The sequence below is a fragment of the Elgaria multicarinata genome, chromosome 7 (assembly GCF_023053635.1).
Source record: "Elgaria multicarinata webbii isolate HBS135686 ecotype San Diego chromosome 7, rElgMul1.1.pri, whole genome shotgun sequence".
Classification (NCBI taxonomy): Eukaryota; Metazoa; Chordata; class Lepidosauria; order Squamata; family Anguidae; genus Elgaria; species Elgaria multicarinata.
This window is the reverse complement of record NC_086177.1, coordinates 2,745,981-2,767,947: the sequence shown is the minus strand read 5'-3', so window position 1 is coordinate 2,767,947 and position 21,967 is coordinate 2,745,981. Positions and strand designations below refer to the sequence as shown.

The following is a 21,967-nucleotide window of genomic DNA, read 5'->3' as shown; positions in this document are numbered from 1 at the left end:
AAAAATCACTTTGAAACAGAAGAAAATGTGATCCAAGCTGGTAGTCAGGATTACTCTATAAGCTGCATCTCTGTTCCAAGCTACAGAGGCAATTGCACAGCTTTCATCTTAGAAGATGTAGACTTGTATGAAGAACAGAAAAGTTTTGCCAGTTATTATACTTGCAGTCTGTTACAGGGGAAATGCATCAAATGCTGTTGAAGCATCCACATTCATTCACACCCAGCTGATCATTCAATTTTAACCAGGACAAGATGTTTCCCTTGCAATTCTCTGTACGAGCCTCAGAGTGCCGCTGTTGGCCAGTACGACTGCTACAGGGAGGACGGAGATGCATCCCATCCGTGCTTCCTACCGTGCAATAGCTCTATCAAAGCTGTGCCAGATCAGGGAAACTGAAGAGCACAGAGACAGAACAGCCTTGCAGGGAGAAGGAAAGCTGTTCTAGTTCATACGATTTAAGAAGAAAGGCACTTTATTCTTCCTTGCAGCAATTTCTTCCACCTTTATGAGAATTTGCAAAAATTCTAAAAAAGAAAACCAAAGGAGAGCCTATTTTTGAGGGAGCCAGATGGACAAAAGGCACAAAGAGAATGGCTGGAGGCAAGTGCTGTTTATTTCACTATTGTCGTTCCCCTGCTGGGCTGCCTCAGAGCAGATTCACTATTCAATCCCTGAGGAGATGGCAAAGGGTTCCATTGTGGGGAATCTGGCCAAGGATCTGGGGCTGAATGCCAGGGAACTTCCAAGGCGCAATCTGCATGCTGTCTCTGTGGCTAAAATGCAGTATTTCAGTGTAAATGCAGAAAATGGAAACCTCTATGTGAATGACAGGATAGATCGAGAGGTGATATGTGGCAAAATTCCACTTTGTCTTCTTAATTTTGAAGTTGTGGTTGAAAATCCTTTGAATGTTTTCCTTATACCTATAACAATCCAGGATATTAATGATAATGCACCACAGTTCCTAAATGACAATGTCAGATTAGAGATAATTGAAACCACTTTACCAGAAACCCGATTTCTTCTTGGGAAAGCTGAAGATCCTGATATTGGGATGAATTCTCTACAGAACTATAACATTAGCTCTAATCAGTATTTCACTTTGGAAATTAAAGAAAGAAAAGATGGAAATAAATATGCAGAATTGATGATAAATAAACCCCTGGATCGTGAAATTGAACAGTCCATTCACTTAATCCTTACAGCCCTGGATGGGGGTGAACCTAGTAAAACTGGGACTGCGCAGATATGGATTAATGTCTCTGATGCCAACGACAACCCACCCATCTTCAGTCAAGAGGTGTACAAGGTCAGTTTGCAAGAAAGCGCTCCTGTTGGGTCTCTTGTTCTCCAGGTTGTCGCCTCTGATAAAGATGCTGGTACAAATGCCCAGATAAGATATCATTTCAGTAACTTACCAGCAAACGTCCATCCAAAATTCCACTTGAATCCAATCAAAGGCACAATCACTCTTATGGAGCCATTGGACTTTGAGGAAACAGAAGAATATATGATAGCAGTAGCAGCAAAAGATGGTGGTGGATTAGAGTCACATTGCAATATTGAAGTAAGGGTTCTTGATGAGAATGACAATGCCCCTGAGGTAAGCCTGGTTTCCTTCTTCAGTCCAATTCCTGAAGATTCTCAGTCTGGAACCTTAATTGCCCTGATCAATGTAAATGACAAAGATACTGGTGATAATGGAAAGGTTACTTGCTATTTACAAGATGACTTGCCCTTCAAGGTTCTAACCTTTTCAAACAATTACTACAAGCTCCTGTCAGACGGTCCCCTAGATAGAGAAAAAATGTCTGAGTGTAATATAACAGTCACAGCCAGTGACAGAGGAACCCCTCCTCTTTCTACGCACAAAACCATCTCCCTACAGATCTCTGATATCAATGACAATGCCCCAACCTTTGAGAGATCCTCCTACAGCATCTATGTGCCAGAAAATAATCCTTCCGGAGCCTCCATTTTCAGTATGAAAGCCTCTGATCCAGATGTGGACCAAAACGCACGGATCACCTACTCCATCCTCAACAGCAACATTGAGGAGCTCCCCATCTCCTCCTATATCTCCATTAATTCCGAGACAGGCACACTCTACGCCCAGCGGTCCTTCGACTATGAACAATTCAGGGAGTTCCAGCTGCAAGTCAAGGCCCAAGACGCTGGCTCTCCCCCTCTCAGCAGCAATGTCACAGTGAGGGTGTTCATTCTGGATCGGAATGATAACAGCCCTCGTATCCTGTCCCCTTCACAAGAAGCCAAAGGCTCAGCCTTGTTTGAGATGGTGCCTCGTTCGGCCGAGGCGGACTATCTTGTGACAAAGGTGGTGGCCGTGGATGCTGATTCTGGACACAACGCCTGGCTCTCCTACCACCTGATCCAAGCCACGGAGCCAGCGCTCTTCACTGTCGGTTCTCACACTGGTGAGATCAGGACAGCAAGGGCCTTTGTGGAGAGAGATGCTGTGAAGCAGAGACTAGTGGTTGTGGTGAAGGATAATGGGCAGCCGCCTCTCTCGGCCACCACTACTCTGAACCTGGTGTTTGCTGAGAACTTCCAGGAGGCCCTTCCCGAGATGAAAAACCAGCCGAGCAGCTCCGACTATCAGTCCGATCTCCAGTTCTATTTGGTGCTGGCCTTAGCTGTGATGTCATTCCTCTTCCTCTTGACAGTGATTCTGGCCATTATGACGAAGCTGCGACACTCAGGGAATCCCCAGTTCCTGCAGTGCTTTGGTCCCGTTCCCCATTCCAAGGCTGGTGCCGTGTTTCCACCTAATTTTGAAGATGGGACTTTGCCTTATTCCTACCAGCTTTGCCTCTCGTCAGAATCCAGGAAAAATGAGTTTTCCTTCCTGACTCCCAACGTTCAGATTTCAGACAATATTCTTAGCGGAGAGAAATGTTCTGTGCCTTTTACAGGCAACAGTGGAAAGCCCTTAAATTCAGAAACTGTGAATTGTGACGAGGTAAGAATTATTTTCAATAACATGATCCTTTATATTGCCTGCTATTGCAAGATTAGTTTTTTTAGATCAGGGGCTTAGGGGAGGGGGTTGCTCTGTTTACTGAATTGTTTATATTTATTCTAATTACTTATCGACATAAAAAACAGATCCTCCCCACTTTCACAGGTAGTTATATTGTCAGCAATATTTGCTTTACACTGTTTTACAAACAGGACCTACTGGAAGCAAGCAGACTCCTAAAATAGGCAGACATTTTCCTACCTTAGATCCCTAAGCAGCAACGGCTTCCCAAAGTTGCCTCAGTTTTACCCAACTGTAGCTAAGCATTCCCAGATCTCTATCTCTCTATGCAGTCAAATTGAAACAGAAAATTATTTTTAGTAGTCTCTCTGCTATGTCCTGAAAACCCTATTGATGATACAGACAAAAAACTTGACAAAGTTTAAGACCATGAAGAATAAAAGCTTCTTTTGTCAAGCCCTCGATCACTTATTAGTTGATAGGCCGGCAAAACCATAGTGATAGGCCCAATCTCAATCAAGAAAGCCAAATTCATGACATCATATTTGCTTTTATTTTATGCTGCTCACACAATGTCCAGCTCTCTTTTGAGCTCATAGCTCAATATAGATGTTAACTCATCAAGCCTAGAAGCTTTATAGCACAATCCCATGCATGTCTATGCAATAAGTACCACAGAATTCGTTGGGAATTACTCCCAGGTAAATGTGTACAGGATTGAAAATCTAGCCTGTATTCCTACGTTCCTGGAAGTATACTCTATTGAATATAATGGGATTTGCTTCTAGCTAGACACACATAGGATTGTACTGTTAAATTATTTGTTCTCAGATTTTTCTGTAGATGTTAGCTAGTTGATAGCAGCCTCTTTGAAGTTGTTTTGAAGACCTAAATGACTTGGAATTGCACTAGTTGTTATGGACGTTTTCTTGGGAAATAATAGGAAACACTGTATAATAACCACTGACATTATAGTGAAGCGTTTTGAAACCAAAACATATCAGGAATTCATTTCATGGCGTGCCTCAGTTCAAGATACATAAAACTTTTATGGCATGAGTCTCCAGCAGGGATGGGGGAGGCTCTCATGATATTCTGCTCGCGAAATCCTCCCCTTTGTCCACATGCGAGCGCAACATCCCAGGAGGAAGGCGGGACGTCGTGCCCACAATTTTCTTTATCTTTTCTTTTTTTTACAGAAGATGAGCAAATGTGAGCTCCAACGAAAAAGTAAACAAAATCAAAAACTGATCCCGCTCCCCCACCAGCCCCGATGGGCACGGAGCACCTGAAGAGCTCCGTGCCCCCATTCCTGTTTCCCACCTCCTCATGTTTACTCGCAAGGAGGTGGGATGAAACCGGGATAGGTGCTCACACACCTCCCGCAGTCTCGAGACGATCCCAAGACCGTGGGAACAATCAAGCTAAAAGTGGTCCCACTTATCCTGGGGAAATGGAGGGAATCATCTCTCCCTGCTCCCGGGATCCCTTGTGCATCATGTGGTCACACAGGAATGATCCCGAGACGATCCCCGGGATAAATACTGGTCTAGACATGCCGTCAATAAAATGACGATGCATTGGCATCAAAATTGTCATTAGCTGTTAAAGAGTACATATACTCTCATACACCCTAACTGCCGCTCGCCAGACAATCACATGGCAGTGGAAAAAATCGGAGAATTTGAACTTAGCATGGTACCGAAATATATGGTCAGTGGCAATATCAGAAAAAATAACTCACGCTTTGCTTCTAATCCAAGGGAAAACAGAACAGCAATCTTTTCATGCTGTGTGGTGAAGATTTATTCAAGATTCGTCACAACTGGACTTACAACAATAAATGCCTGCTTCAGCTTTGAGCATTTGGACATTGTAACAGCAAATGAAGATCATACAGCACAGTTATTAATTAGTATATTTGTTTATTTAGTTATTTTCCTTCTGTGTGTGTGTGTGTGTGTGTGTGTGTGCGTGTGTGTGTGTCCTTTCTCCCCCCTTCTTTTTTCTCTCCCTCATATTGTTTTCCCCCCTAAAATTGTATTAATTATTTTTATTTTATTTTTATTTAACAGCTGTTTAGACATCAGTTGTTAGGGGACTGATCACTTTTTGCTTACAATAAAAAAATTATACACAGAGAGAGAGAGAGAGAGAGAGAGAGAGAGAGAGAGACTCTGAGTAGGTATTGATATCTTACAGCTTTTGTAATCAAAAGAACAGTTTTGTGTTCATGGAATTATAGAAACAGTTTATTGAATCTTCAATATATGGACATTTAAAGGTTAGGGCTTTTCATTTGGATTAGTAGTGTATAATGAGAGAAATTATGTGGGAAATTGCTGGTACAGATATATTCTAAACCTCATCACTTTTATTCTAAACCTCAGTACTTTTACTGGGCTTATTTTTAATTACATATAACAAATATGCCATTTGAGGATTTTTCTTCTTCCTAAAACTTGTGTGCAAACTTCATTATTATGAGCCTTTCTAAGTCCTACAAATGTGAAGATCTGAATGTAGTTCAGCAAACTCACAGAACACAGTTTGTGTGCAATAACAAGATGACACTCTGAGTGTCGCTGTTCATCTACCAAGGCTAAGCAACAGTGATGCATCCTTCCCAGATCAGCAGCTGCAGAGCTAAATACGCTGAGCGATCAGTCACACACCGAATATTTCGGCACTGGAAATCTCAGCTGCAAGCCAGCCTCAGTTGAACAAGGATCCGTTTGCATTTTTCTGGCAACATTCAGCCATACCTGAACCACAGATTTCCTTGGTGGATTCTCATCAGGCTAGACATGGGAAAAGCAAAACATCTCCAGGACTGCAGAGGGGAAGTTGTCTTTTTCTTTCTGTTGGCTAATACCTGCCAAACCATTGCCAAGCAGATCCATTACTCCATTCCTGAGGAAACAGAGAAAGGCTTTTTGGTGGGGAATATTGCAAGACAACTGGGACTGGAGGCAAAGGAGCTCTCAGACCGTGGAATCCGCGTTGTTTCCCCAGGTAGGACGCCATACTTTGCTTTGAATTATAGGAGTGGTCATTTGCACACCACAGAGAGAATAGACAGAGAGGAGATCTGTGGTCAGATGGAGACGTGTATCTTGAATTTTGAGATTATAGTTGGAGAGTCAATGAAAATTTATGGAGTCGCCGTGGAAATCACAGATATTAACGATCATGCCCCCACCTTCCAGTCAGAGAAACTGCTGATAAATATCAGTGAAATTACTGCGCCAGGGTCCCAATTTCCCCTCTTGGAAGCTCAAGATCCTGATTTAGGAAACAATTCCCTGCAGGGATACAAACTCAGCAACAATAGCTATTTCTCTCTTAATGTGCAAATTGTTGATGGTAGAAAATATACTGAATTAGTGCTGGAAAGTCCTCTGGATCGTGAAGAAGAAGCCATTCACAATCTTGTCCTCATAGCATATGATGGTGGTGATCCTGTTGGGACTGGAATTGTGGAAGTTGATGTGACTGTGCTAGATGCTAATGACAATGCTCCTGTTTTTAGCCAACCTATCTATAAAGTAAATGTTAGGGAAGATATTCTTATAGGGTCCACAATAGTCGGATTAAAAGCTACTGACCTGGATGAAGGGACAAACAAAGAAATGAAATATTCATTCAGAAAAATCACACCAAAAGCTTCACAAAACTTCCACTTAGATGCAAACACTGGGGAGATAACTCTTGTAGGAAGCTTAGACTATGAGGAATCTGCACTTTATGAAATTGAGGTCCAGGTCCATGATGGTGGAGGACTCTTGGACAGATCAACCCTCATGATATTTGTTACGGATGTAAATGATAATGCACCGAAACTGGAAATAACTTCACTTATCCGCACCATCCCTGAGAATTCACCACCAGCAACTGCAATAGCCCTTTTAAATGTACAAGATCAAGACTCAGCAGAGAATGCAGAAGTCTCATGTTCCATCCCCAGCAATCTCCCCTTTCAGCTGAAGAAATCCTATGATAGTTATTACAGTTTGCTGACAACAAGAGCCTTGGACAGAGAGCAGGTGCCGGCCTACAACATCACAGTCACAGTCACAGATCATGGGACTCCTCCACTTTCAACATCTCTCATTATTCCACTTGAGATTTTAGACACAAACGACAACCCTCCCCACTTCCTGGAATCAGTTTATACTTCTTACTTAATGGAGAACAACCCAAGAGGAGCCTCCATACTCTCCCTGAAGGCAGATGATCCAGACTGGGCAGAAAACTCCAGAATAACCTATTCCATCATTGAGAGAAATACCTATGACTCCCCTATCTCTTCCTTCCTCTCCATTAACTCTGAGACGGGAGTTGTCTATGGCTTGACCTCTTTTGATTATGAAGAGTTTCAGCATATTCAGTTCCAGGTCAAGGCTGAGGATGGAGGCTCCCCACCACTCAGCTCCAATGTCTCAGTGACTCTCTTCATCCTGGACCAGAACGACAATGCTCCCGAAATCTTGTACCCCTCCCCTCCCACCGATGGCTCCACTGGGATAGAGCTGGCCCCTCGCTCCTCCGAGCCGGGTTACCTGGTCACTAAGGTGGTGGCAGTGGATGCGGATGCTGGCCAGAATGCCTGGCTCTCCTACCAGCTGACCAAGGCCACTGAGCCAGGGCTCTTCACCGTGGGACTCCACACTGGAGAGATCAGGACAGCCCGGTTCTTTCTGGAGAAAGATGGACTTAAACAAAGCCTGGTGGTTTCAGTGAAGGACAATGGGCAGCCACCTCTCTCCACCTCAGTCACTGTCACTGTAGTGCTGGCTGACAACATCCCAGAAATCCTCTCAGATCTGAGCAGCATTTCAGTGTCTGTAGATCCTCAGTCAGATCTCACCTTCTACCTGGTGATTGCAGTGGCTTTTGTCTCCTGCTTGTTCTTCACCTTCCTCCTTGTGTTACTGGCTGTCAAGTTGCACAGATGGAGGAATTCACAGCTATATGAATCTGGGAGTGTTAATTTGAGTGGTGTCCCTGTCTCACAGTTTGTGGGGATTGATGGAGTCCGAGCATTTCTTCATTCTTATTCCCATGAGGTTTCTCTCACTACAGACTCTAGGAAAAGCCAGTTTAATATTTCTAGGGGAAATTACTTCAATGATGTGACCAATCAACAGCCTTGTGAAATAAGGGATCCCTTCCTCATTGTGGAAGATGTCAATAACAGTAAAGGGGATACAGTAAATATACAGGTGAGCTACCCCTAACAAATCTGGGTTCTGGTAATGAGACCGAGAATGGAACATTCTCCCAATCATACTTGTCTTCTACCTTTACTATACCATTTTTAGTATTGAGGATTTCTTTGCCATATGTACCATCACACGTAGACAACTTTTTCCCCTCAAAAAGAACTTCCCTTGCTCACAAAAAGTACTTGCAAGAGGGAACAAGAGGGGAAAGAGCCAGCTTCACTTATTTGCTTATTCTCTTTGGCAAAAAAAATAAATTACATTATTATTATTATTTTTCGAAAAACTTTTTAAAAATATTGAAAAAAATATTTTGCATTTATTTGCCTTGTTCAAAGTACAGTGTAGGTCACTATTTCTTTACCGCCACACACTTTTGAGTGGGTGGTGGACAATAGCCGGGCATTTTTACTCACCATTCTGATCTGGAAGAAAAATGCATTCATGACCCCACCTAGTAAAATAGCTTGGAAACAGTGGTATGGGCGCTAGTAACCTCAAGACTGGATTACTGCAATTGCTCTATGTGGGGCTTCTCTTGAGACTGCTCCGGAAGCTGGAGCTAGTGCAGAACGCAGCAGCTCAGCTGTTGTCAGGAGCTGCCTCTTTTCAGTATGTAACTCCTTTGCTAAGGGAATTGCACTGACTACCTATTGGCTACTGGGCCAGGTTTAAGGTTTTGGTACTAGTATACTAAGCCATAAACAACTTGGGACCAGGATCCCTGAGAATGCACCTTCTCCCCTACCAACCTGCCCATTGACTGAGGCCCATTGTCAGAGGGCCTGCTCCTGGTGATTCCACGTGGGCCTATGGCTGATTGGAATCCACCAGGAGAAGAGCCTTTAGCGTAGTGGCCCCTTCTCTGTGGAACTCTCTGCCCTGGAAGTTCAAGCAGGCACCAACACTAGGCTGCTTCCAGCACCTCCCAAAAGCAACTCTGTTTCAAGAAGCCTTTCTCAACTGAATTGCCACTTTTGGGGGGGGGGGTTAGTTTGTTTTTAAATTGAACGATTTTAATTTGCTTTTTAATCTTCTTTCTTTCCCTGTGTATACCTATGTTCACTACTCTGTAATCTGTGTTAGATAATTGAGCGGTATATAAATATTGTAAATAATAATAATAATAATAATAAGAAGAAGAAGAAGAAGAAGAAGTGATTAGGCACACTTCCACACAACTCTGGCTACTGAGATAGTAAATATATGTCTGGGCTGCTCCACATCAGACTGTAGGTGATTAAATAGTTGAATACTATTAAAAAAAAAAAACTCAGAAAGAAGGCAATGGGCTAGAACCTCTCTGGCTAGCACCTTGTTTTCTATATGGAATTATTTTGTTTTTAAAGAAACAGTTATTTTTATGGAGAAACCTTGGTGGGAATTAGACTGCAGAATGGGTTTATTTCTGCTTTAAAATAAAAACTGTATTCTGATATTTGTTCCAATTTTTAATCTGTATGCATATTATTCATATTGTTTCATACCACTTCTTTAGATACCCTGCTAAGATCATATGAATCTACATATTATCTTGAATCTGAAGTAAATCAGTTGAAATTAATCCCTTGGAAATCTATTGAAAAGTTAGTAATGACTATAAGTTCAGCTAATGTATTATCAATCCAACTCATGATGAAAACATATTTTGGAATTATTATATGCATTGAATTTGACAATTTTCAGAACTGAGTGAAATGCTAAGTAACAGGATGTAATCTGTCGGCATTTCCAGATTAAAATTTCATTTAAGAACATTTAAGGTGGAAGAGTGGACCAAAGCATAATGGATCAGCCAGTAATAAATGCAACCTGTTCTTTAGTACTGGAATTTCTGCTGTTTTAAAATGACTATGGAAATTTCATTTAGTGGGAGACAAGGAGGCTATGTTTTGTAAAGCCTGAAGCAATTCAGGAATTTGAAATGGCAGAGAATAGGTTGCAATAAAATGAGCTAAAAGTTTTCATTTCTCATAGGACAACTGCTTTTATCAGTTATTATTTGTAGGCATGTCTGCTTTTCTAAATACAGTAAATGCATAATCTGGTTATAGAATCCAGGACTGGTTCATACATACATGTACATGACTTGCCATTTAATGACAGTTGACGTGAGAGCTAGATATGGGTGCTGGTAACTTATGATTGCATTTCTTTTGCTGGATGCTGCAGTCATCAAATGATGAACATGCACATGTAAACTGGGACCTATCGTCATATGTGTGCTATATCTATAAATAAATAAATAATATAATATAATATACTTGATGCAAAGCCACCTCACTGCAGTTTTTATACTCTCTAGTAATACATATTGGGTTAGAGGAACTTCCTTTTGGAAGGAAAAATGTGTGACAGCAAATATTATCTTTTACTGTTATCTGATGCATAGTAATTTCAGCTTATATTTGACCACTTTAAAAGAAGATAAGGAAGGAAGTGGCTAGAGTCTCAGAATGAACAGACTGTATGTAGTATAAGTACAGATATTAGGAAGAGGTATAGCATGTCATTACTTGGCTATTGTGACTTTGAGAGGCTGCCTCTCCCAAAACTGGTGCAGTGGATAGAGTGTTGAACCAGGAAACCTGGGTTCAAATCCCCAGTAATCTAAGAAGCTCATGGCGTGGCACTGGTCGAGTCACTCTCTCTCAGCCTAGCCTATTTTACAGGTTCCATCTCATGCTTTTCAACATCTGCATGAAACCGCTGGGAGATGTCATCTGGAAGTTTCTGCTGGTGTCACTATTTCAATCTCCCTATCTTGGGCAAGTGGTAAAAACTAAACCAGTGTCTTGGCCAGTGGTTAGACGATAGCGAGCAGACTAAAATTTAATCTAGATAAGATAAATGTACTACTAGCTGGTCATTCTGTTGATCTGGGTGGAGGTGTAAAACCGATTCTACATAGGTTTGCACTTGCCCTCAAGAAGGAGTACTCAGCTTGGGAGCACTAAACCTGGTGTTATTCTTGGATACCAAGATGATGTCAGTAGCTAGGAGCACCTTTTACCAGGTTTTCCTGGTCTGCCAGCTGCAGCTTTACCTGGAAAAAGTGGATCTAGCGTAAGTTCGTCATGCCCTAAGTACATCCAGACTAGACCAGCGCAGTGTTCTCTGCATGGAACCACTTTTAAAGATAGTTCAAAAACTACAATTGGTACAAAGTGCAGCCACCAGAAAACTGGTTGGTACACAGTAATTGGTGCACATCATGTACATCTTATACCAACTGCATTGGTTATCTATTCATTTTCTGAATTCAATTTCAAGTTTTATATTAACACAGTAAAGCCATATTCCCTGGTCCATCTCCACCAGAAATTAATTTGACAGGTACTAGGGACAGGGCTTTCTCAGTGGTAGCACTACAACTGTGGAATCTCCTCGCAGGCAAGATCTGACAGACTCCCACTTTTTCCATGTTTCATATGGACTCTGAAAAATTCAGGCAGGTATTTTATGTATGGTTTAAGTGCTATTGTGATTGTTCTTAGTGCTCTGATGTATTTTTAAACCATTTTTACTGTTTTAATGTTTACATGATCATTTTTAATATTTGCATGCCACTTTGATTCCATTTATAGAAAAGCAGGATAAAAATGATCCAAAATAAAATACAGAACTAAATGTGCTCTAGCACGTGTTCAGTTATGCTTACTCTAGGTTTTTGTCCACCTGCCCTCAGGCTTTGTCCCAATTAACTCTTTGCCCCAAGCCCACAGTAAACCAAGGAGCAGTTGAGACTCTACCTAGCAAGAGAGGGTATCTAGAAACAATCTTGTCCTTTTGGCTTATGTTTGATGCAACATTACTAGGTGCATTTGCTTTTCCAGTCCTGATGGAACAAAGAAAGACACTTGGATGCAAGATTTCCTGCCCTGAGGAGGGGGTTGGACTCGATAGCCTTATAGGCCCCTTCCCATTGTACTGTTCTATGACTCTATGACTCTATGATTTCACGGTCTTGAACTGGATCTAATAGAATTCCACAGATTCCTATCGTTGGTCTGAATAGATGCCAAAAGCTGCACCCCCATGTCTACTCCTTTTCTGTTATTTATAATATCTAGTGCAACATAACCCATGAAATGTCATCTCATTGTGACTTTCCCAAGGCTGGAGAAGCTTGCAAAGTGCTGCCATCTTGTCACATATTTTGTTTTACCTGGAGGTTTTTCTGGTTTGTTTATTTGTTTTTTGACAGGAGAAGGGGAAGGAAGAGGGCGGCTGCTTTTGGCATCAGCCACACAGCCCGTGTAAATAACCTCTGAAAGTAACTTTTCAATCTGCATTTAAAACAACCCAAAACCTTCTGCATCTCTCTCAGCCAGATAAACTAGAAATCAAAAATAATAAGGTAACAGTGCTGAGATTATGATTTCAGGAGCTGGACTTTGTGACATTTTGTTATGATAAACGTAATACCTGACTGTGGGTTTTGGGAGCCCTCATCATATTTAAATTAGTAGTTTCATGGCAATTACATTTAAAGCCACTGGCCTATATGAAAGAATCTACAAAAAAATAAAGTATTAATTTAAAAGGGGGGAGCATTCCCAAATGTTTGACTTAGATTCAAATACAAGTTGTCAAAAATGTGATTAGTTCTATAATAAAAAACTATTATGTTCTTGAGCCAGTATTTCTGTTCTAAAAAATATGAGAAATCATCCCTTGCAATGCTTTATTCGAGCCTCAGAGTGTCACTGTTGGCCAGTGTGGTACCTAAACAAAAGACAGTGATCCAGTGATCTTTCTTGCGTATAGAGACTGTTTAGTCAGTGCTGCACAGATTGGGCAAATAGAAGATCACAAAGACACAGCAATCTTGCTGAAAGAAGGAAAAAGGGAAAAGTTGTAATTTTCACAATTCAAGAAGAAAGAAAGCTTATTTTTATTTACATGGATAACCACCATCTTGTGGAGAATTTGATGTGATCACTAGAAGTTACAAAAAAGGAAGCAGCCAGTTTTTAATAGAGTCAGATGGAAAGAATGGAATGGACACTCGCAAGGCAAGTACTGCTTCTCTTACTGTTCTCGTTCTCCTGCTGGGCTGCCTCAGAGCAGATTCGCTATTCAATCCCTGAGGAGATGGCAAAGGGTTCCATTGTGGGGAATCTGGCCAAGGATCTGGGGCTGAATGCCAGGGAACTACCAAGGCGCAATCTGCATCCTATTTCTGTAGCTAAAATGCAATTTTTCAGTATCAATGCAGAGAATGGAAACCTCTATGTGAATGACAGGATAGATAGGGAAGAAATATGTGATATAATACCTCTTTGCCCTGTTAACATGGAAGTAGTAGTTGAAAACCCTCTGAATGTTTTCCATATAATAGTGGCAATCCAAGACATTAATGACAATGCACCCCAATTCTTCAATAGCAATATCAATTTGGAGATAATTGAATCCACTTTACCTGGCACCCGATTTCAACTTGGGAAAGCTGAAGATCCTGACATTGGGGTGAATTCTCTCCAGGATTACCAGCTGAGCTCCAATCAGTACTTCACGTTGGAAGTTAGAGAGAGAAAAGATGGAAATAAATATGCAGAATTGGTGCTGCAGAAACCACTTGACCGGGAGGTTGAACAGACCTTTCACTTGATCCTTATTGCCTTGGATGGCGGTGAACCAAGAAAAACAGGGACTGCCCAGATATGGATTAATGTCACTGATGCGAATGACAACCCACCCATTTTCACTCAAGATGTCTATAAGGTCAGTTTGCATGAAAATGCTCCTGTTGGGTCCCTTGTGGCCCCAGTTACAGCCTCTGATAAAGATGATGGTACAAATGCCCAGATCAGATATGAATTCAGCAACATACCAGTGAACAGCCAGAATAAATTCAATTTGGATCCAGTTAATGGAATAGTTACTCTTACCGGGCTGTTGGATTTTGAGGAAACCAAAGAATATACCGTGACTGTAGAGGCAAAAGATGGAGGTGGATTAATGGCTCACTGCAACATTGAAGTAAGTGTTATTGATGAGAACGATAATGCCCCAGAAGTTACGTTAGCCTCTGTGTTCAGTCCAATTCCTGAAGATTCTCAGCCTGGAACCTTAATTGCTCTCATTAGTGTAAATGACAAGGATATTGGTGAAAATGGAAAGGTTACGTGCTATTTACAAGATGACTTGCACTTTGAGGTTCTTCCCTTTTCTAACAATTACTACAAGCTCCTCTCAGAGAGTCCTCTGGACAGAGAAAAAACTCCTGAGTATAATATTACAGTCACAGCCATTGACAAAGGGATCCCTCCTCTTTCCACACACAAAACCATCTCCCTACAGATCTCTGATATCAATGACAATGCCCCAACCTTTGAAAGATCGTCCTACAGCATCTATGTGCCAGAAAACAATCCTTCCGGAGCCTCCATTTTCAGTATGAAAGCCTCTGATCCAGATGTGGACCAAAACGCACGGATCACCTACTCCATCCTCAACAGCAACATTGAGGAGCTCCCCATCTCCTCCTATATCTCCATTAATTCCGAGACGGGCACACTCTACGCCCAGCGGTCCTTCGACTATGAACAATTCAGGGAGTTCCATCTGCAAGTCAAGGCCCAAGACGCTGGCTCTCCCCCTCTCAGCAGCAATGTCACAGTGAGGGTGTTCATTCTGGATCGGAATGATAACAGCCCTCGTATCCTGTCCCCTTCACAAGAAGCCAAAGGCTCAGCCTTGTTTGAGATGGTGCCTCGTTCGGCCGAGGCGGACTATCTTGTGACAAAGGTGGTGGCCGTGGATGCTGATTCTGGACACAACGCCTGGCTCTCCTACCACCTGATCCAAGCCACGGAGCCAGCGCTCTTCACTGTCGGTTCTCACACTGGTGAGATCAGGACAGCAAGGGCCTTTGTGGAGAGAGATGCTGTGAAGCAGAGACTAGTGGTTGTGGTGAAGGATAATGGGCAGCCGCCTCTCTCGGCCACCACTACTCTGAACCTGGTGTTTGCTGAGAACTTCCAGGAGGCCCTTCCCGAGATGAAAAACCAGCCGAGCAGCTCCGACTATCAGTCCGATCTCCAGTTCTATTTGGTGCTGGCCTTAGCTGTGATGTCATTCCTCTTCCTCTTGACAGTGATTCTGGCCATTATGACGAAGCTGCGACACTCAGGGAATCCCCAGTTCCTGCAGTGCTTTGGTCCCGTTCCCCATTCCAAGGCCGGTGCCGTGTTTCCACCTAATTTTGAAGATGGGACTTTGCCTTATTCCTACCAGCTTTGCCTCTCCTCAGAATCCAGGAAAAATGAGTTTTCCTTCCTGACTCCCAACGTTCAGATTTCAGACAATATTCTTAGTGGAGAGAAATCTGGTACACCTTTCATAGGCATTGGAGGAGGCAATTTTAATTCTGAGAAGGTAAATGAGGAGGAGGTAAGATTTGTTTCCCGGAATAGCATGCAAAGAAGTCTCTTCAGTTCTTTACTGTTACTGCCACTGTGATACTGCTTTTTATAGTGAAGGTGTGACTGCCTTTTAGTTTTTAAATCTTCAGTTGATTTCCTATCTAGATTGTACTTTATTTCATTTGGCTTTTGTGAATCTTTTTTTTAATTCCAAAGCCATCCTACATAGCTGAGGCTGCAGCTCCAGATCAGTTGTTGCAAGTGCTTCTCTTGTAGACAGTTGGAATACTCCAGGTCTAATGTGAAAATATATTTAAAATATGAGTTTAATATGGTTTGTATAAGCATACTGTTTTGAGAGGCCTTTGCAAATTATGCTTTACTTAAATTTCTAGAAAAAGCAGGTTAATTATAAATTTGCTCATATGAAGACTTTATTTGCACCTTGGATATTGTGAACTACATTGTCATAAGATGGTCTAATAGTATTTTCGTGGTAACTGACTGAAGAATGACCAAATTCACCTAGTAATTACAATATTAATATTACAATATTAGGTAAGTCATACCATTTTTTCAACTGCAGTGAACTGCAGCTACTTAGATTTAAAATAAAATAAATCCCATTAAATTCTGTGGGTTTAAACTGGTTTGAATCTAGGATATGGATTAGACCAGACTTCCTCAACATGGCGCCTTCTAGATGTGTTGGACTTCAATTTCCATCATTCCCAGCCATCATGGCCATTGGCTTGATTAGATAGCTTATATAATTCCACTCAGAAGTCTGAATATGCTGCCTATAGTTCATACTGAAAAGAATTGTACGAAGTATTTAGGGACAATGATGCAGATCTAGACCTTCCCAGTTTCATTCAATAGAGATTAAAACTCCATGCACATCAGATTGGATTGATCACATTGATGACATCTCTTGGAATGTTGGCTGCAAAAAACACCTGTTCAAAGCCTACAGTTTCCTCCTGTTTTAATACTGGAGCTCCTCTCCTTACTACCCTTGCAGTGGATAATGTGTTTGCACTCACCAGACTGCTGTTTTGTACAGAGCTTTGCTTCCATCCTTTGGAGGGATTAGTGGTTAGGGGATGTTATCAGTGCTGCCCTGTGCAGCGTGGCCAGTAGGGCTGGGGGTGGCCTTGCTCTTAAGACAGTCCCACCCACCTTGGACCTCTGGTTTGGTGTGGCAATATTCCATCCTCTCAGTTTCCAGGACCCACTGGTTGGCAACTGCGGCTACGTAACAATATTTTGTTCCCATTCCTAAACCAGGTGAAGGACGGGAGCTTTATTGCTTACTCTGCACTGATACACAGTGAATAATTAAAGGTTGGCTATATTTGAACCCAACGTTTCCTTTTTATTAGGTCAAATTTATTAATGGGAGGGCCCAAGGCTCAGTCTGGCCTGAATGCCATTGCCATGCCACTGGCAAATAGGAATTCTGTACATGCTTAATGCACCCAAGCTAGCAGGAATGACCACCAGTGCAACGGGAAAGTAACAGTACCATTTCAATGTCCTTTTACAATATAGTTCCCAGAAATGTTGTCCTTTTGTGCCTTGGACCCATTCCTTCATGAGCAACACTTCTGATTTCATTTAGAAGACAGGGTTTTAAGATTGGTACAGAAGATATTGAGCATTTCCATATGAGGCATTTATTGTGCATTTGTAATTCCTTACTTACAGATCTACACTAATGGTTTAAAATGTTAAGGAAGGGTTGTGATAACTTATTGGGTCACATGACGCTGTGGTTCTTATGTTTTATTGTCCTTGTATTTTCCTTCCTTCTTTCATTGTATTTCTTCCGTGGTGACATTAAATAGAGTTGCAAGTGTTCCTATGTGCCCCCTTACGTCGTAATAGTTGTATCACACTGACTTTTGAATCATTGATTGCCAGCCAATCGCTTTCCTGGGGGCTTGGATTCTTCCTTTCGGGGCCTAAAACTAGTGCACTATAAACTCCAAAGGGCTTGAGGGAGGAAATTTTAAAAATCATAACAAATCAACGGATGACCCAATCCGATTGATGTTAGCATTTGTTTAATTTCCATTAAAAAATCAAAAAACTAACAGGGGTGGGGGGTGGAAAGCAAAGCCAGGAGATCAGGAAGTGGGCCGAGCAAAGAGACTAGCGACGAAGAGGAAGTACAAGCTGCAGCGATAAAACAAACAGTGTGTCCTGCTCTAATCAATGAATACCAGGAAAGCAAAAGATTAGTAACGCAACATTACTGGAGTGTGCCCCATGACATTTAAAAATGACACAAATTAAAATGTTTCCAGTGGTCGGAAAAAAATGTAATAAGCACTAGTGTAGATTCACCCTGGGTTCTTTAGATAATGTCATGATCCTCCAGTTTCACTTTTGTTTTTTAAGAGCTTTTTTCTGAGGACGGGGGATCAGAGTGGGGAAAGTGGAGCGTTATTTCTGAAAGCGAAAGAACAGATATTTTCCAGTTGTGTAATTGTGATATTCCACCATAGCACAGTGCCACTTAGACGTTAGGTAGCAGAAAAGCAGGAAAGGAAAAGTTCTTTGTGTAGAGCTCGGCTCTCAGTTCTGCAACGAAAACAAAAGTAGATACAGTGATTAACAGCCTCATGAAAAAAAGCCATTGTAATTATATTAGAGACCACTATAAATGTGGATGTTGTGTTAACTGCTCCCAATCCCTTCAAATTCAGGAATTTATATATCCAGTTGATGATAGGCATTTAACTACACCATATGTCAAATCATAATACCATTCATGTTATCTATATTATAATATCTACTTGTAAGTACATTTATATGGGGGAAACAGTTAGGTCTTTGAAAATTAGAATCTGGACATCATAGTAAAATTAAGAACAAGGTTATAGACATTCCTTTAGTATCTCATGCCACTGAAAAATCTCACAAATGGAAAGTTTTCTCTGTCTTGAGATTGAATATTTAAGATCATACTTGTATAAGAAAGTTGATATGCATAGATTTTTGTTACAGAGGGAGGCATTCTAGGTACTGACTCTTAATTCTTTGGCCCCTGTACGTTTGAATGAAAGATTGATTCGGCAGCTTATTGTAAATAGCTTGAGCATCTTTAGGCGAGTGTTTTATAGCACGCTCGTGACTGGCATTAACGGATCTTCGTGGGTCATTTTGATGATGCAGCGATCCTCTGGCACATCTCCCACACCTTCTGTTCTTTTTCCCGCTACAAACAGTAATTGGTGGTCTTTCCCGCCGTGTGCAGGAGAGGGTGCGCTATAAAAATGCCTACACATTGTTGCTGTTTGCTTCGTCTTTCTTCCCCGTGTTATTCTTCCAATCCCTATTGTGGAAGAGAAACAGGAAGCAAATGTGATTTCTCTCCCCCAACCAGTCTGAAAACGCCCTTTGTTTGATCTGTAACGTACCTTTAAACTGTGAACTGTGTTTGTGTGTGTATATATATATGACCAATTCCACTTCCTGTTTTATGGCTGTTTTGGTGGCATTATCGTTTGTTGATGACTGGTCCTTGAAGCACAAATCCATTCCAGGGAAAGAGTGAGATGAAGAAAATCAAATGAAAATGATGTTTAGCTTATGGCAATTTTGTGATAGTAAAATTTTGGGAAATAATACTGAGTGTATATTTGTTTTTCTTTCAAATTCCTCTAATATCTTATTAAAGTTTTGTCCAGGTAAATTAATCAACCCACAATCCTCAATATCCTTCATTTAATTGACCAATACACCATTAAATATCTATACTTATTTAGAAAGTGGAACAGTAGATTCTATATTTTGTTATATAAAAAATGAAGATTGGTATATATAGTTCCTGAGAACGACTGTCCTTAGTCAAACAGTTCCATTGACTTGTGTGATGGATATGATGTATGACTGCCATGATTGATGTGATTTATGTGCATTGGTATTATTGACTTCTTATGTAATTTGGTACATACAATTGATTCTGCCTCGTCCTTAATTTATCATAAACTTACTCTTTTTTATACACCACCTTTATTGGCATTTTGCCATTCTATAAGGTTCTGTGCACCTTTGTATTTTGTTGATGATGGATCCTGTCATTCTGTCATTGGGGATCCTGTCTTTTTTATTTTGGTTTTGCACTTAGTTTATGTTAATCAAAGATTGTTGCTTTACCCATGTACCTGGTTCACATGTAAGATTAACTGATGGTTTATTTATACCATATTGATCCTGTTCAGATGACATGCTAAGCCATGGTGGTTAAGCATTTTGAACTAAACATTATGGCTTAGCATGTCATGTGAACTATTCGTAACCACGGTGGCTACATAACCACGATTTAAACACTCTCACTAATCATTTGCTGCAAAAGATTTAACAGCCTAACCAAGGCTTAGCCTGTTGTCTGAACAGGCCTAGTTTGATACCCCACCCAGGGTTTCTTTGGCAGACGATTGAACAAACCATGGTTTCTTTTCTCAGTTCCTGGGTTGTTTGTTTCCCTCCTCCTTCGCCCACTCCTTTCCTGTATCCCAACTGTCTTTGTGGCACAGCAGTATTGACATGAAAATAGTTTGTTTGTTTTTATCACTCTTGCTTGCTGCTTCTGTAACCTGGTGAAATAATCTATGAACAACCCATGATTCTGGATTTGCACTTAATGACAACCCATGGTTTCAAAATCCAAATCCACAGTTCACAATCCAACAAAAAGGGGGGTTCTCTTTGTGAGATGTTAGTAAGAACCCATAGTTAACCCACAAGTCTGAGTTCACATGTAACAACCCACAATTCAACAAACCATGATTTAATTAGTTTGTTGTTACGTGTGAACCAACTCACGAATTCTCTTGCAAATGAGCAAACCCTATTTCTAGTTTGTTTCTCTCCCACCTATTTTGCCAACATTCTCAGCAATTTCATTTTTAGACTGCTCTTGCAAGGCACGTCTGTTCCAGAATTGACAACAGCACAAACAAGCCAGTTCTGGGTTCATGACAAGCCATGGCTTTAGTCAAACCTGACTTTGTAAGCTAACAACAAACCATGATGTCTAGTTGTGGTTTTTAGCTAGTTAACAAGCCATAGTTTGTTTGCAGGAAGAGGTTCAAACACAACGTCAGATTCAACAAACCACAACATGATTTAGTGTTGTTTGTGAACTAACTGTAATTTGAAAGCACAAGAATTCATAAATATTCCAGTAAAAAGATGTTAAAGTATTATATACTTTAAACTCCTAAGTTCCAAGAGTTGGGGGAAATACTGCTCAACATAAGAACATATTTGATTTTTTTTATGAAGGATTAGAATTCTTAAGTACAAATTTCTATAATTGTGCTGTGCTCAAACTGTAGAGTTGCATATAACATAGCTGTGCAGCAAACCTGATATTATGAAGGTGTTTTTAACTGAAATTTTGGTTATTGCAGTTCTTTTAAGTAGAGAATAAAGATCCACATTTACAGAGGTGAAGGAAAAAAGGAAAGGACTTTCCTAATAGCTTCATTTTGTATAAAAATCCTCATATTTTGAGATATTAGCAGATACTCTAGAAATAATGTATCTCTTTTGATTGAGTTTCCCTTAAATTTCATGGTAAATTAAATCAAGAGATTGTATTTTTCATATAATAATAAAATATATCACATGGATCAATGGAATGCTAAAAATTGCAGCAAGTACCAGGATAATATTGTCCAAGAAACAAATTACATTCATATATCAAAAAGTCATTAGAATGAGATTCAGTGACAAAGTAGAGTTTTGATAATTAATTGGTTGATTGTTGTATTACATGATTGAAGACTAGATATATATAAAAAAAACCAATTGTATTTATGGAATCAGATATACCATGAGAATACAAATGCAATAGAGCATGTCTGCAATTACTGATTGAGACTCTGAGTGTCGCTGTTCACCAACCAAGACTGAGAAATGCAATGAGAAATTCAGCCTTCTCAGAGCAGCGGAATATGAATATAGTGAGAAATCAGCCACATACTAAACATTTTTGCACCGGGAATCTCAGCTGCAAGTCAACGTAAGTTGAACCACGATTCGTTTGCACTTTCTGGCAACATTCAACCATAGCTGAACTACAGAACGTTAGTGGATTCTCATCAGACCAGGCATGGCAATAGCAAAATGGAGACAAAATGCAAAATGCAATAGCAAAATGCCAGGCTGCAAAAGAGGAATTGTATTTTTCTTTCTGTTTGCTAATACCTGCCAAACCATTGCCAAGCAGATCCATTACTCCATTCCTGAGGAAACAGAGAAAGGCTTTTTGGTGGGGAATATTGCAAGACAACTGGGACTGGAGGCAAAGGAGCTCTCAGACCGTGGAATCCGCGTTGTTTCCCCAGGTA

The 21,967-nt window shown here is 40.8% G+C and overlaps 2 protein-coding genes across 20 annotated transcripts in view; both read left to right on the top strand.

Moving 5' to 3' along the window:
* Positions 1-21,967, top strand: part of LOC134401297 (protocadherin gamma-C5-like) — a 298,584-nt gene that overhangs the window by 191,051 nt on the left and 85,566 nt on the right. Inside the window, exon 1 of one of the 19 annotated variants that reach the window (XM_063130080.1) lies at positions 360-2,983. The exons of 17 other annotated variants lie outside the window; for them this stretch is intronic. In XM_063130080.1, coding sequence (XP_062986150.1) covers positions 572-2,983 — 2,412 coding nt within the window. In that variant the 5' untranslated portion in view covers positions 360-571. Of the gene's footprint in view, positions 1-359; positions 2,984-21,639; positions 21,965-21,967 lie in introns of those variants that run through there. One more of the 19 variants, XM_063130095.1, reaches the window with a different exon arrangement.
* On the top strand, positions 5,520-8,244 carry LOC134401299 (protocadherin gamma-A4-like). Its single transcript, XM_063130108.1, has one exon. The coding sequence runs from the start codon at positions 5,812-5,814 to the stop codon at positions 8,242-8,244; it is 2,433 nt and encodes an 810-aa protein (XP_062986178.1). The 5' UTR covers positions 5,520-5,811.

Bases quoted from the DNA above. Each gene is read 5' to 3' on its own strand.
- LOC134401299 (XM_063130108.1), top strand. From the start codon at position 5,812: ATGGGAAAAGCAAAACATCTCCAGGACTGCAGAGGGGAAGTTGTCTTT.